The sequence below is a fragment of the Corvus moneduloides genome, chromosome 1 (genome assembly GCF_009650955.1).
Source record: "Corvus moneduloides isolate bCorMon1 chromosome 1, bCorMon1.pri, whole genome shotgun sequence".
Lineage (NCBI taxonomy): Eukaryota > Metazoa > Chordata > Aves > Passeriformes > Corvidae > Corvus > Corvus moneduloides.
Window position 1 is genome coordinate 163,467,580 of NC_045476.1, and position 15,974 is coordinate 163,483,553.

Sequence of the window (15,974 nt, forward strand, 5' to 3'; positions counted from 1 at the left end):
CCAAATGATCTGCTGTGTGAGCTGGCCCAGGGAAAGCTCAATCACACTAATGAGGTAATCACTGAGCTCCTAATGAATGGGATTAGCTACTGGGCAAGTATTGTTTGTCCTGGATCCCTTGTCCAAATGCAGCTCGAAGCTCTCAAAATATTTGCGTGCAATCATCTACGACCTGGGTTCATTTCAGCTCTTACTAACTAGATGAAAATTCTTTTCATCTCTGCAGGATTTTCCAAATGTGCTGATGGAGGCTGTCTGCAGTTTGTGGTGGATAGAAGAGGGGAGTTCTATTTCAGAAGTAAACTCTCTGCAGTAAGGTAAAGCTGTAGGTGTCATAATTTCTAATTTCATGCCAGCACGAAGCTTGGCTGGAGAAAAAGAAGAGTATCACTCTATTAATTAGCTTTACTTAAAAGCAATTAATGAATATTTAATATAACATATACCAGTTCAGTTAGGTAGATTGCGTAGATCTAAAGAAAACTCACCAGAAACTGTGGCTTGTGTTTCTTCAGCAAATCTGACTGTGCTGATTCAAGAAGTTTCACAGTTTTGGCCCTGAATGAGCTTAAGCACCTACAAGATTTCTCTGAGCATTTTCTTTGCTCAGCCTTTACTGACCAAAGACTGTGTCAGCTCTTTGGAAAGGGAGCATGTAACTGAAATCAGTGCAGGTGAGAATCCAGTTTAATATTTGTTATTCTTTTCTAAAACTTCACGGTACCCAAAACCCCATAACATATAGAGGTAACATTTTTTTTCTCTTTTTTTTTCCTGGTGAGAAATATTTTTGTCAAAAGATTTTGCTTTTCCCAAAGAGTAAAAAATATATAATTTTGTTAAATTCTCCTCAATAATTCCTATGGCATTTTAATTAAAGCCATTTTTGAAATGCTTTATTTACTAGAGGAAAGCTGCATTTATAATACATGACACATTTAAAGATGAATTTAAATGGCACTTTCAATCATGTTGTCAGGAGAAAACATTGTGGATGAAAATGGAACAAAATCACAAATGCTGGTTGGATTGAAACCTATGAAATGAAATCTAAAGTAAGATTTGGCATTTTTCATGAGATATCTTGCTTGGTTCTTTTTAAAGGCCTTAAAAAAATGTAATAGTATGTTTTGCTTATTTGTCCTGCTCTTTCAGTGGTGTTTCTCATGAGTAAATGTAGCATTCTGTGCATACAGTGGGATCAAATAAGCATCTAACCGATGTGTTGTAAATGGCACATGTAATTGTGGAAGTGCTTAGCTCAGATCCAGCAGAGCAAATTCTAAAGCAGCAGTGCACAGAAGGGGAATCTGAGCTAAGTTAATTTTTAAATGTACAAAAACAGTAACAGAAAAAGAAAAAAACAGAACCAGACAAAGCATCTTGACTTTCATGGTTTTAAATGAGCAGAATTGGAGAGCAGGAGCACGTTAAAAACACAAACAATAGAGATGAATTAACAGCTACTTATCTTACAGCACATTGTATAGCAAATCTGGAGGCAAAGAAACAGCATTCCCCAGACACAGGGGACGTAATTAAAATCTGTAACATAAGGTAAAACATTTCTACAATGAAGGGGGGGAAATAGGCAAAAATATTCACAATGATAGCAGCACACAGTATAAAACTTAGCTTTTCTTTCATACAATTAGTGCTTGGTTATAGCAGGTTTAACAGGACGTGATCAGTAGCGCAGACATGGATGTAGGGCCTGAATGTGCAATGCCTTGAGAATCCATTCCACTTCCCAGGGTGATCACAGGCTCTGCAAAACCAAGAACAGCTGGTGAGTATTCACAGGATCCTCGAAGGATTTCTGATGCAAAGCTGTCACTGATGGAAGGGTGGCTGCTCCCCAAAAAAAGGCACAGTCAACAACGAAGCAGATTAAGCTTAGGAAAGTCTATTTTAACTGATTCCAGTCTAAGGTAATTGTGGAAGTGGAAGGAATGAGGAGACTGGGACAGTTACCCACAGAGGATGTGGACTCCCATCCCTGGAGTTGTTCAAAACCAGGTTGGAAGGGGCTCTGAGTAACCTGGTTTAGTGAAAGATTCCCTGCCCATGGCAGAGATGTTGGAACAAGATGATCTTTAAGGTCCCTTCCCACCCAAACGTTTCCATGGTTCTGTGGTTCTATGACTGAGAGTACAGACAAAACAAATTCATCAAGAAAATAGAGCATAGGCTGGTGTACCAATGAAAAGAGTAGATTTTGTGTTCTCTTCAATGCCAGCAGTTCTCATACCTGGAGAAAAGTGCATTTAGTTTTAAAAATACATTTTTCTGCAAAATAGACAAATAATAGAAGACAGTCTGTGACACTGGTGCACTTTGCAGCACAGAATATTTCTAAGAAATTTTAATGTTTCCCATTTTGCCAATCAATGAAAACCTTAGACACTCCTCTGACCAGGAACAACTCATTATAACTTGTAGATCTCTAATTAGAGATCAAAACTATGTAGATCTAAACCACAAAATGTTTACACTATTCATATAGACAGTTAATGGAATTTTAAAAAGCCAACTTTTTATGAGAGAGCCTGTTCCTCTCCAATTACTGTAAAAGAAACTTCTTAAGAAAGATGTCAGCAGCAGGGTAGCACCTCCGTGATCAGCACTACAGACTTCTGAGGTTACACAGATCGTATTTTTTCACTCAGCACCCCACAAAACAGCCCTGTGTGTTTGTAGGAAGCATCACCTACATGATGAAATACATCAGCAGGCTTTTGTAGTGTTTGTGTTTATTCTACCTCTACTTCCTTAGTGACTATTGTTTGTGTGTACATGCAGTGTAAGAAAATCTTGTTAAAATTTGTTATCCAGGGTGAGGAAAGGAATGAAAAACTGGTTTGTTATTACTATTACTGAAGATATAACTGATAACAACTTTTTTTTCTTTTTTTATAATATTTTTAATACAGGTAAAAGCCTTAGAAACACTGTTTTAATTATGCTTTACTGCAAACCAACAAGGTGTTAAAATAGTCCATGATCAGACACAAAGCAGCCAAATATAGACACACACATATTTCTATTTATGCTAATTTTTTAAACTGCTCATAATAAGATTGTTCAGATAATATTTTGAAACCAGATGTCCATTGTGTGCTGTGCTGCAGATACAAAGCATGGATGAGGGTTCCTCCCTTGTATTCACATAAACACCTCAAAGAGGCAATAGAAACACTCTAATGTGAAGGGTACTCTTCTGAAGATGACATTCATCGCAGCTAATTCAAGGTGTAAGTACCTCCATCTGAGTATAATGACTCCCAGGCTTCAGGCTCCTATTACATTAATTACAGATCTAATCAATACAGCTGAAATTTTTTAGGGTGGGGATCATCTGAATAAAGTAATCAACTCCCTATTGACCTAAATTTCACTGGCTGGTATTGACTTGTATTAACTGCAAAGGGATCTTCAGGACGACACTCTCAGATGCAGAAAGGTTCATTCTGACATCTAAATTTAGCTGCACCAATTCAGCTGGCAAAGTCCTTTTAATGTCGCAAAAGGAGTTGCTCAAGTCACTCACATAAGTGGAAAAGCTCTGGAAAGGGGATGGACACCACTAATCATTTAACCTTTCCTTCCACTTGGGAACTATTCTCGCTTTTCTCTTCATTTAATATTTCACAGAACTTTTAAAAGAGGCAAGGCTTTAAGGTGACCCTTGAAAGCCCCTTCCAACCCAAACCATTTTATGGCCTTATACAATTCTATGATATTTCTACAGGTGCCAATCACCAACATTCATGGCCATAAAAGTCACAGAATCACAGAATGGTGATTCTGGAGATGAAGCAGGGTGATCAGGACTGTGAAAAGCTGGAATTTGAATAGCTCCAAGGCTTTAGGCTCCATAATTCTCAGCATCCTGTTTTCCTCTTTGACCACTCGTCTATTAAAAAAAAAAAAAAAAAAAAAAAAAAAAAAAAAAAAAAAGCTTATGTTTAAACAAATTTTCATATATTTCAGGTTGTGCCCATTGTCTTTTGACCTGTCAGTAGAAATCACTGAGAAGAGCTTTGTTCTACCTTCTTTATCCCCCTGCCTCAGGTATTTATAGATGGGAAAGGTCCTCCTGAGCCTTTCCTTCCCCAGGCTGCAGTCCCCAGCTCTCTCAGCCTCTCCTCATGTGTCAAGGAGCTCCTGTGTAGGCACACACATGCCCGTGTACAGGACAGGAAGAACACAGATCTTGTGGACCTTGGATAGGATTCTCCTCCATGGACTGGGATGAAGGGTACCAGGGGTTGGACATGAAATCAAACCCTACTACCAGCCCAGGTCATTGCTCTTAGCAGGCCCTGCAGCTACTGGGGATTCTGAATTTTGATTTGCAGGCAGGGAAAATATTTAACGTTAAAAAAGCCATTTGAATTAGAAATAGGTATTCTACAGACTTGGAGTGCAACAAGAGAGATTCTCCAGAACACAAGCTGGCTAAAAGATATTCTGGGCCAACAACCCAACAGACTTCATATATGTTTCAGGTTTACTTGAGGGTAAAATGAGTTATTATGAGTTACTGAGAAAGAACTTGAGTTCTGTCATACTCTAGGTTACGATTAAAGATGGTTTTTTACTTTTTGCGGTAGTAACAATTACACTGAGTTTAGCAGATCTACTTACAAACTATACAGTCTTGTCTTGGTTGCTATACAAACAGAGAAATAACAATCTTTAGAAAGAAAGAAATTAAAATTATATTAGAACATATCTTAGGGGTTTTATTAATATCTGGGGAACTTTACCAGTAGAAACCTGTCTGACTTGAGGCTTTGTCTGTGCATTTTTCTGTGAGTTATTTCTATTACTTTCATAGTCATTCAAAGGAAACAAATTTATTTATCTTGATTTTTTTTTTTCTTCATGCATAAGGAGAGAGGGCAAATAAAAAAAGGACCCTGCTGCTATCAGGGTGCTAAAATTATGTTTCTGTGCAAGCTGACAGATCTCTTTACTAAGAACTGTAAAAACAGACTGTAAAGAGCTGCTCCGGCCACATGGTAGCTCTAAGCTGCCACAGAAACCTGAGCTATGGATCCATCCTCCAGCCCTCCTTGGCTTCAGAGAAGCATCTCTCCCTTCTTTGAGGTTTACAGTGTAGACTCTGCTCATTTATTTAGTCTGGGCTGTTCTGCCTGTGAATTAAAGAGGTGTTCTCATGGGATGATAAATTATCCAGAGTAATAAACTAATTTGTCTCTACCTGCTGTTATTTCAAATCAAGTGAGATCTCTGTCTAGGCAAATATGAGGACACGTATCACACTGTGTAAATAAGCTGTGATAACGCAACCTTCGACTTTTGCAAATTTGTATGGATTTAAGAATTTCTCATAGATATGAATCTCAATGAACTTCTCTGTTGGAGAAGGCTCATCCAGATAAATCATAGTGCATTATTAATAGTAGATGACCATTATATATGCTGAGGGTTTTGGCCAGTTAAATGGTTCTCTGAAAGTGTGAAACAATGACATTCATTAGAAGCTGACTGATGTGATCAGAGGTGGCTCACGAAATTATCAAGTGGCATTCTGCATCTGTGAAAGAGGAGAGATGATCCAAAGCTCATTAAAGTCCACGTAAACACTCTCACTGACTTTATCCAGCCTTGCACCAGGCCCATATGAAAGCTCTTGCAGCTGCTCTGCAAAGTCATAGTCTGCAAACCCACACTGTTAAGGAAAGACTGATTGATTGTCCAAAGGATGGAAAATATAGGACAGAATGAACAGATGCATTTTGGTGGTGAGCACTGAAAACATGGACATGAAAACAGCTTGTCCGAGTTATTTAAAGGCTCTTCCTCAACATGTCAAACTCAGGCACGGAGTGAGCACGTGACAGAGCTGGACCCTCAGCACAGGTATCCTGAGTTGCAGCTAACAGAAAGGAAATTTAAAGTCCTTGAGTCAATTTTGCCTTTTTTTTTTTTGTTTATTTCATTTTTATTTTATTTTATTTTGATTTTTTTCAGTGTTCTAATGGATCCCTTTCCAAGGCACTACTCGCTTTTGATATTTTCAAACTGAAACTTTCCCATATGCAAATTTACACTAATTAAACCCATGTCACAATATACTTTATTTATCTACTTTCCTCTGAAACTGTTGCATATTCTATAGAGTTTCAGATGTAAATTGCAAAGTAGCTTCCAAATATCACAGAGCTGAAATCCTGTGACACCATCTCATTCATGATAAGAATGTAGAACCTAAATTAATCTGTGAGGCTGATGGTGGAGGGAGCATCTTGTAACATGAGGATCTAAATTTTCTATTTCTGAACCCCCTAAGAGAGTATTAAAAGGAAAGTAGGAAATCTCTGGTTGTTTACATTTTTCTGGCTCTAGTCCCTTGTAGTTGCTAATATTCTGATTTTCTTTTCCTGACAATATGGTAAATATGCTTTGGTTCTCTGTTCAGGATTCAACAGATCACCAGCTTTGGATATCGACATCGAATTTACCCTAAGTCAGATAACCTTTCTCTGCAGCTGGGGTGCAATTCACAGCTTAACTCATTCGAAATTAATCTCTTCCATCTGTGCTGGTGGGAAATGGCCTCTGAAAACCCTTTCTGATCACTTTGATAAAGGTTTCAACAGGGGCCTGATATAATGGCTTTATTATATACATAAATTTTAGTGATGCATTTTCAGGATAGAAAAGAAAAAAAAAGACATGGAAAGGAAGAAAAATGTCACAATACTAAGAAAACCTGTGGTGTTTCCTGTCTCTTTCAAGCTGAAGTTAATCAGATAGCAGATTAATCTGAGAATTATATTACTGACATTGTAAACCTTCCAGGCCTTTAGCTGGACCTTTTTTCAAGTGTAGTACATGATGATGAGATTTTGCCTTCAGTAAAGACTGTTTCATCAGCTAAAGTTCGTCTTTTTAAAGAATCCTTCCCACTAATTTTCTAGGGAAGCAAATGATGTCCACTTTTCATTACAGGATTTCTTTAGTGCACAACTGCCCACAGCAGGAAAGCGGCTGTTTTTATTCAGCCACACTGGTCATTTCTGCTTATACTGGAGTTTTAACAGCAGCTTCTTAAAATAGGACAGACCTAATAACCCAAGAGTCTTGTGTCAGAAAAAAAATGAGATGGCAGGATGATGATATACCCCGTGCAATATTGCTTAATATTCACTTACACATTTATTTCCCCTGTGCATTCTCTAAATGGCATCAATGGTTCCCAGCAGCCACCTTTGTTTCAACTTCACTGAAATAATTTCTTTTTTCTGTTTAGAAAGATGCCTCAGTAGAAATCCAGGTCCTTTGGAAGTATAGAAGATTTTTGGCCCTGATATCAAGTTCTTCAAATTTGTCAGCTGCAGATCATTGTTAAAATAGGAGTTTTAGATAAAGATATTAGTGTAAGTGCATGGGCATCTTTTAGGGACCATCACAAGAGCACAGGTGGGTTTTGTGGAGAGTATGGGTTAATCCTAAAGCACAACTAAATCAAGGAATTAGATAACACTGGGAACAAAACAAGACAAAAAAACCCCCAGCAACAAATCCCAAGCCCATAGTCCAGGCACTGTTTGGGGGTCCAAGGAAGGTGTTGTCTATCTAAGTCACCTCCTTGGGATTCACTACATTAAAATAAATCCCAAATCTTTTCCATCTTCGTGCTTGAAGTTAGTCATGTGCCCAGTAGGAATTTGCCCCATGCATTTCTGTCAGAACCCTAAAGATTTGTCTTAGCAGTGAACAGGGCATGGCAAAGTTTTTAAGAAACGTGCAACTGGTACTCATATAAACCTGTAAAAAAAGGTCTGCAGCAGTTCAGAGTTTGCACCTGGGAGGCAAAGCTGCAGAGGATGGCATAATAATGGCAAGAGATATAATAGCTGATATCACATTTCAGAAGTGAATATTGCTAGCTGAACTTTGGGGATCATGAGAAAATTCATTTCACAAAGGTGGAATGCCCAGCGCCTGGGAGGTGACACGTAATGAATTAGAGTAATTTGCCCAACCTGTTAAAAACAAATGCTGTTATAGAAGTAGCAGGACCATCTGCGTAAAGATTTTTAAATTACCTGATGTTGAATATGTGAAACATCGGGTAATGACATTGCAAACTCAGCTCTGATTAAATGGCAAGTGAAGAGTGAATCTCAACAGCATTGTCTTATCACATTAAAACAAGGGGAAAATCTATTTATGAGTGAGTTGACCTCATTTTTTCTCTCATAGCCCGCTGTGCGTGGCAGAGTTGGGTTTGATTGAAAAGTCATTGCATAGTTCTTTAACGTGACAGTGTTTAATCCAAGTAAAAGTTCCTTTCAACTTCCAGCAACATTTTTTTTTTTTGAGTGATACACTTGATATAAGCCCTGAATGCATTTTTCGAGGTTGTGTGAAGTTTAAAATTTGGGTTCTAACAAGTTCACCCAGAAAGTTCTGACAGGAAACCCCAGGAGCTACCTAAAGCACAAACTTCATGCCTGTACTACAGCAAGTAAGAAGAGAGAAAGAATCAAACCCACTCAATAATAAGGTCTTGCTTCTTCTCAAGGTCACAAATCACAGAAGATGCTTCCTCCAAAAAAATGTGTACTCATTTTCTCTTAATATTACTTTTCTTGTAGAAGCATTGTCATCCTGTTTAGCCTGGAGAAAAAGGAGGCTGAGGGGTGGCCTTATTGCTGTCTACGCCTACCCGAAAGGGAAGTTACAGTGAGGTGGGTGTCAGTCTCTTCTCCCAGGTAACAAATGACAGGAGAAGAGGAAATGGTCTCAAGTTGTGCCAGGGAAGATTTAGAGTTGATATTAAGAGAATTTCTTTCACAGAAAGAGTTGTAAAGCATTGGAACAGGCTGCCTAGGGAAGTGGTGGAGTCACCATCCCTGGAGGTGTTCAAAAAATGTGTGAGTATGCACCTGAGGACTTGGTTTAGTGGTGAACTTGGTGGTGGTAGTAGGGGGACAGTTGAACTCAATGACCTTAGAGGTCTTTTGGAACCTTAATAATGCTATGATTCTACTTCTCAAAAAAAATCCTTGTCATTTGGGAGTTCCTTCACAACACTGCAATAACAAACTAAAGAAATTTATCTGGAGTCATCTTTTTCTGAGGACTGAAATGCAGAAGAGTGAGGCTCAAGGTGCAGAGAAGAGCTATGACTTTATTTTGTTGCCTTGACAAAAAGGTTAAAATTTCCAGCAATCTATGATCTAAATTTAAGTGACTGAATGACCAAGAAAATACCATTGGTTGTTCTCCATCCACGGGTTCACTTTGCACTTTAAGCTGCAGTAACTTTGCTCAGCTACAAGAGAGTTCTGTGAAAGAGGCCACATCTCTTCTGGTCTGAGCAGCCACTGCCTTTCTCTAGCAAGACAGGGCTCCCTGACTCACATTTGGCAATTCCTGTAGTGAGGAGGGAGGAAGGAGAGAGAAGAGCAGCTTCATGAATATGTGGAATTATTCTGGGAAGCACTCAGGATAATGTGAAAATGAGACACATAAAACACTGGCCAGCTAAGAGACTAAGAGAGATTAGATAGCAGACCTGGCAAGTCATCCATTTGCACCAATGTGGCAAATCTTGTGGTATTTTGGGAACAGGCAGAATTACTGGCATTTGGCTTTCATCTTGGATTAAGGATCAGGAAGAAAAATGCTGACTTATGTTAAAATGTGTCTGGTTGCAGGACAAATTCAAGGAGATGGATGCTTCAGCACTGGAGTACACAGCCAAGGCTGCCAAGGATGCAAATCTCTCAGTGCCCATCCAGTGCCTCGTTACTATTTCACCATCCCTGAGAACCTGCCGTGGGGAAATACCAGGCTTTCACCTTGCAGCTGCTTTTAACTACAGAGCAAGCAAATCAGAGCTGTAAAAGGTGACAGAAACCCTTAAATTCTCATTCACGTGTTACTGGAAATAAACCTTAAAAAAGCCCACAAAATGGTTGGCATTAAACTATTCCAGGTAAGGGAGCAGGAGCTGTGTGCTCCAGTTCTGCTTAAAGGGAGCTGGTGGAAAGAATAATGTGGTTTGTGCAGAGCTAGAGAAAATGAGAGCTGAAAAGGTTTCCTGTCAGGAAAGAAAAACACACTGGCATAGCAAGTGTTGCTGTCTCACACACTGATGGGTGTTTTCACAGCAGCAGCAATACATATTTAAACACAAGAAATACCTTCCTCAGATAATTTTTTAAAAGACTACTTAACTATGAAGGAAACAAAACTGATTTTAGTCAATGAGGACAGAGATGGAATGGATAAAACTCCTAACGCTGGAAATAGAACTGCAACTTCACAAGGTTTTCATTAAGAACAGCACAGGAAATAAATTGCTGCATAGAGAGATATTTAAAAAAGAACTAATAAATTATATAGATGTAAATACAATGCATTTTTTTCATCCATCTGAGCTCTGGCTGTTACACTCTGGGTGATGCTGGTTTTACACACATATGTTGGTGTTATTCCCACAGATGGTGCCAGGGCTGAGGCACAGGATGGAAGGATGCTTCACACGTTTGCTTTGCTTACACTCTAACAGTAAGTGCTGGATTAATGCAAACCCTAATCCAGAAAGGAGATATTTTAGTAGACACCAGGGAGACTAATGCAGTTGATCCCTGTTTATGGCAGGAAAATGCACATATGTCAGGGATTTCACTCTGATATTTGTAGATAACCTTGATAAATCTTTCGGACACCTCCTCATTTGGACCTTAGTGGGCTGTTCATACATACGGGTAAAAACAGCTGAGCTGACTTTCCTTTTGATCTCTTCCACCATCCTTCCAGTGTAGGTGGGTGAAATATCCTGCCTAGTGGATGTTTATTCTGTTTTCTACTGCTCTAGAGTAGTCAATATGGAATATTATGGATGAGATTCTTTTCTTTCAAATTCAAATGCTCCAGATCAACACAAATCACCCTCATTTCTCTTTAGAGAGGAGAGAGGACAGTCTGGCTCATCTTTAACGAATCTATCCAATAGCTAAAAAACCAAAAATCTATGTATTAGCCTGAAAGGGAACATCAAGTGACAAGTTCAGGTTTGGTTGTCTAAACTTCAGTGACATTAATCTCATCTTTCTTCTGTTCACAGGTTTTTATGATTTGGCTTGCATATTTTTTCTATAAATTAATTTTTAGTGACCAGATAGACGAGTGTTGCAACCACTGGTATCAGATAGAAGCCGTTATTCATAATGTGCCCTGAAATTTAGAACATCTGCCCGTCCTTCCTTCCTTCCTTCCTTCCTTCCTTCCTTCCTTCCTTCCTTCCTTCCTTCCTTCCGAATTCCTTCCTTCCGAATTCCGAATTCCGAATTCCTTCCTTCCGAATTCCTTCCGAATTCCTTCCTTCTGAATTCCTTCCTTCCGAATTCCTTCCGAATTCCTTCCTTCTGAATTCCTTCCTTCCGAATTCCTTCCTTCCTTCCTTCCGAATTCCTTCCTTCCGAATTCCTTCCTTCCGAATTCCTTCCTTCCTTCCTTTTTTTTAATGTACACGCAGAGTGTTCCCATTTTCATATGGAATCCAGATTATCTTCATTTTCTTGGGCAGCATTATTGGAAATAAACATAAGTATCAACTCTCATGCTAGATCCTACTGAGACCCATCTAATGAAAACCTTATAAATTCTTTAGTTACCGCATGGATACAACTCCCATCTTATTTTCCCCATAATGCTCTTCATGCATGGAAAAGCAATCCTCTCCTCTAATATGTATGTTCTCCTGCCATTCTCACCAAAAATGAATAAAATAAAATCCACAGACTGAAGGGAAGAATAGAAAAATATTTCAAAGAAAGAACTCTGCGTTACTAAGCAAGAAACAATGTCAGAATTTCCTGAGCATGAAAATCAGAAGCTTGGACAGTGCCTGAGAGAATATTTTATGTACATCTGTCATTACTCTTCCTTGGGTGTCTGTTCATGGGTGCTGCTGGAGACAGTGAATGGGTGAAACATTCTTTTGTGCTGGCCAGGCTGGGTGTCCTCACATTCCCCAAATCAGCTTTGTCAGATTTATCAGGGTGCTGCGTCCATTTAACTCCTCCCTGTTTATTATCACTGCTGGGAAGAGCAGCACTAAAGGGATTAGGTAGAGTTCCAGAAGTGTCCTCATTTTCTTTTGAAAAGAAACAGGAGTTTGTTGGGGAGGGAGGATAATCATGAGTAGTCACTGAAGAGCCAGTTGTGCATTATATAGTCTGCACTGTGCCTCTGGTTCCATTTCTGTGAACAGAAATGATTAAGATTTTACTTACTCCTTAGCATGCAGTGCTATAAGGGATTAAGAGACAAAAGAGGGGAGATGAAGTATTTAAGGGCTCCAGGAGACAAAGAGAAAACTTTTGGGCTTCAAAGAAGCCTTTTTACAGCTCAAGTCTACTAATAAACTACTAAACAAAAGGCAGAGGAAGAAGAAAGGAATATTTTTTTAGGCATTTTTAACATATCTTGGATACTACAGTGACTGAGGTGTTTGATATGCTTAACATAAAAGTGAAAAACTAGTGTAGACAAAATACAAGATAGGAAACTCCAGGGAGTTACTGTGAATCCATGGAATGGAAAGAGATTTTTCAGTTTTCTTTAACTCTATGTCTGTGTAGTTGTTTGAAAAGCAGAATAATTTTGGTAGCTGATGCACAGCCTTCTCTGTCCAGCATAACCAAGATCTCCAAGACAATGGCATTTAGCAATGAATTTTGGCACTGCCCATGGAGTTTTTCAGAGTGATTTTACTGGACATCATATTTAATGGGATTGAACAGAAGCCTACACATCCTCACATGCGCCAAGCAAGTGGAGATCCTCTCCCCTCGGATACTGAAATTTCCTCTTAACAAGAATGACAGCAGCACTGAAAAACAAAGCAAGCAACCAAAGAACAAAAAATCCATAGTATTTATTATTTATCAGCTGCAGTTGGCAGCAGTTGGAAGAATCAGAATAAACTCAAAGTGTACCTTGCCAAGTCTCTCTTTAGATATCTTTTGCCTTCGCTGCATGGGATTCCTAGTTTGGAATTCGTTCTTTGGAGGTGGCAGATTCCTGCAGCACCACACCCCAGTCCATCACTCGAAGTTGACACCTCAAAGCACACAGATCCTCTCTATATCCCCCCCTCAATAAAGCTGAAGTGCAGCTGCATCTGGAAATAAAGAACTCCCTCCTCCTCTGCAGCAGATGGAGCCCAGAGCACACCCTTGTCTCAGAAGCAGTTGGAAAGATGTAGTTGGAAAGATTCCTCCACAGTAGGAGAGACCACATGCTCTTAGGAGAGCAGTTTGCCTGTTATCACCAACTCTGAGGATGAAGGAGAAGTGAATCATTATGAGAAGGATGGGAACACTCACTGATACGTCAGGCTGTGATTTAGACCAGCTTCATCTTTGTTCTTTGGTGAGGAATAGTAAATATTTTAAGGGGAAACCACGATGCTACTTAAAAAGCACTTACCTAATTAAACCTCAAGTGCAGAAATCTTTATTCTGCAGAGCAGCACTCTGTGGTGCTCAGCACCTCAGGCTATACCTCAGCCATATGGCACTTAAATAGGCACTAGCAGAGGGAGCCCTTTTTATATTTTAACAGATGGGTGCAAGCTACTGGGGTTGGAGCAGAGGGCAGAATGAAAGAAAATGTAAGGAAAGAAAATCAAGAAAAAGTTCAAAGGATGAATTCTTACTGAACTCTTCCACTTCTGCTTAAAACAGCTTGAGGTCTTGTTTCTTTCCTAGAAGGAGCTTCTGTTGTTTCCGGCCCCTTGGACTCAGACTCGCTGATCACAAACCATTTCACAGCAGATTTACTGTGTGAGGCATTGTCCTTGCAGCAGAAATACTGCTGATTTCAGTCTGCTGGTCCAGCAAATACTTGCATAAGTTTAGGAGTAGGATTCAAGTTTTACTAGTGGGTTTTTTTTGCTGTACCTGTGCCCCTGCATATCTCAACAAGTTTGGGCTGTACAAAAAAAGACTAGAAGACCTCAGAAGGGAAAGTCAGTGCAGAGCATGTGGCAGAGGAAACAGGGTAAAGAGAACCCAAGAATTGAGAGACCTATTTGAAAATAACTAATTTATTGAAATTATTAACTTTCAGATAGGTCCTGATCTTGTGGCCAAGAAGGCCAATGGGATCCTGAGATGCATCAGGAAGAGCATTGCCAGCAGATTGAGGGAGGTGATCCTGCCCCTCTACTCAGCCCTGGTGAGGCACATCTGGAGTGCTGTGTCCAGTTCTGGGCTCCGCAGGACAAGGGAGACATGGAACTCCTGGAGCAGGTCCAGGGAAGGACTGTGAAGATGATTTGAGGACTGGAGCATCTCTCTTACAAGGAAAGGCTGAGGGAGCTGGGGATGTCCAGCCTCGAGAAGAGACTGAGCGGGGAGCTCATCCCTGTCTGTCAGTGTCTGCAGGGAGGCCTCAGAGCATGGCCCAGGCTCTGCTCGGTGGGGCCCAGCAATGGGACAAGAGGAATGGGCAGGAACTGATGCCCAGGAAGTTCCACCTGGACATGGGGAAGAACTTCTTTCCTGTGCAGTGACTGAGCACTGAACAGATTTCCCAGGGAGGGTGTGGAGTCTCCCTCACTGGAGATATTCCAGACCCCTCTGGACACAATCCTGTGCTCTGTGCTCTGGGATGGCCCTGCTTGAGCAGGGAGGTGGCACCAGATGACCCCACTGTGGTCCCATCCACTCTGACCCATTCTGTGATTCCATGTGATCTGGTGAGACTGTGCTTTTAATTACAGCAATTTAATTACAGCAATTAGACTATCAGCCAAAGGGACCATAGGGCTAAAGGAATATTATTCCATTTACATTGTGGTTGCTACATGGTTTAATGTTTCCCAAATCTGTTTGGATGGCTGCCATTTCATAGCTTTGTTGCCTCACCCAAAATGTTGTGTTATGCCTGCCACACCTTCCTATCTTTCCTTTCCAGTGTTTCCATAAATACCATTCCTTTCATCACATGCACTTGTTTCCCACTTCACAGGGTAAGTTTAATTTGTCCCAAAAGGCCTGCAGCAACTTGGTGGCAAGTTTTTGCCCTCTGGGGATTGATAGGCACCTCATTCTAGGGAGCTCTGATGCAGAGCTGCATCATTCAGCATGGCATTGCAGATAATGTTCTCTGCTGACATTCCTGCACCAATTCTGGGACTGTATCACCCAGGGTTAAGTACCTGCAGCAGCTCAGATAACCTTCTGCAAGAACACACAACATGCAAGGTATTTAATGTGTGCTCTTGATAAAACACTGTGTTACCTTATTCTATAGAAACTCGGAATCCATAAAATGTATTAAATATTTACTTAATCAGTGATTTTTCTCTATTTGTTCTATCTTCCAGTGTCCATCCATAAAAAAAAATGTTCTGTGAATGTGTTCTCAGAGCATTAATTCCTTTATTGAGAAACTTTCTCATTATTTTAATCCTCCATTTGAATTTCTTATGAAGAAAATTATAATTAATGTAGAGTTTTTATTTTCATTATTATTCATCACTCTCTGCAATAGTTCAGTATTTTAAAAAGGCAAAACTGGATGTTTCCAACAAAGCACAGATTTCATGTTGGATTTTACTGAATTTTAACTCCCAGAAATAGTAAACGGAAATGTGTTAAAATGTTTATGTGTATTTCAAATTGTATTTCCCGAAGTGTCTGTAGATCTATGCCAGATTTGAATGCCTGTGGGGGAAAATTAGATCTACTCATGGCTGTCACACTGGAAGTCTTTTGATGGGCCTAGCAGGTCATGCCAGCCATGGTATCAAATTATATTCTTAGAACATTATCAATTCTTATATTAAAATTTCCTTTTATTTAACACTCTGGAGACTTTTGACTGGAACTATCTGGTTTATATGTTTAGGGTTTTTTTTTATTTTTTCCTACATGGCCAGGCCTGTTTTGGTCAGGTTTTACTCAATAATT

General features: G+C 39.7%; 1 protein-coding gene across 3 annotated transcripts in view; it reads right to left on the reverse strand.

Annotated features, from left to right (window-relative positions):
• Positions 1-807: 807 nt before the first annotated feature.
• TSNARE1 (t-SNARE domain containing 1) overlaps positions 808-15,974 on the reverse strand; it is a 468,220-nt gene continuing 453,053 nt past the window's right edge. For all 3 annotated transcript variants that reach the window (XM_032134539.1, XM_032134538.1, XM_032134532.1), the window contains one exon: positions 808-1,768. Coding sequence is in view for 1 of the 3 variants with exons in the window: in XM_032134532.1 (XP_031990423.1) it covers positions 1,760-1,768 (9 nt within the window). In the remaining 2 variants the exon portion in view is untranslated. The remainder of the gene's footprint in view (positions 1,769-15,974) is intronic.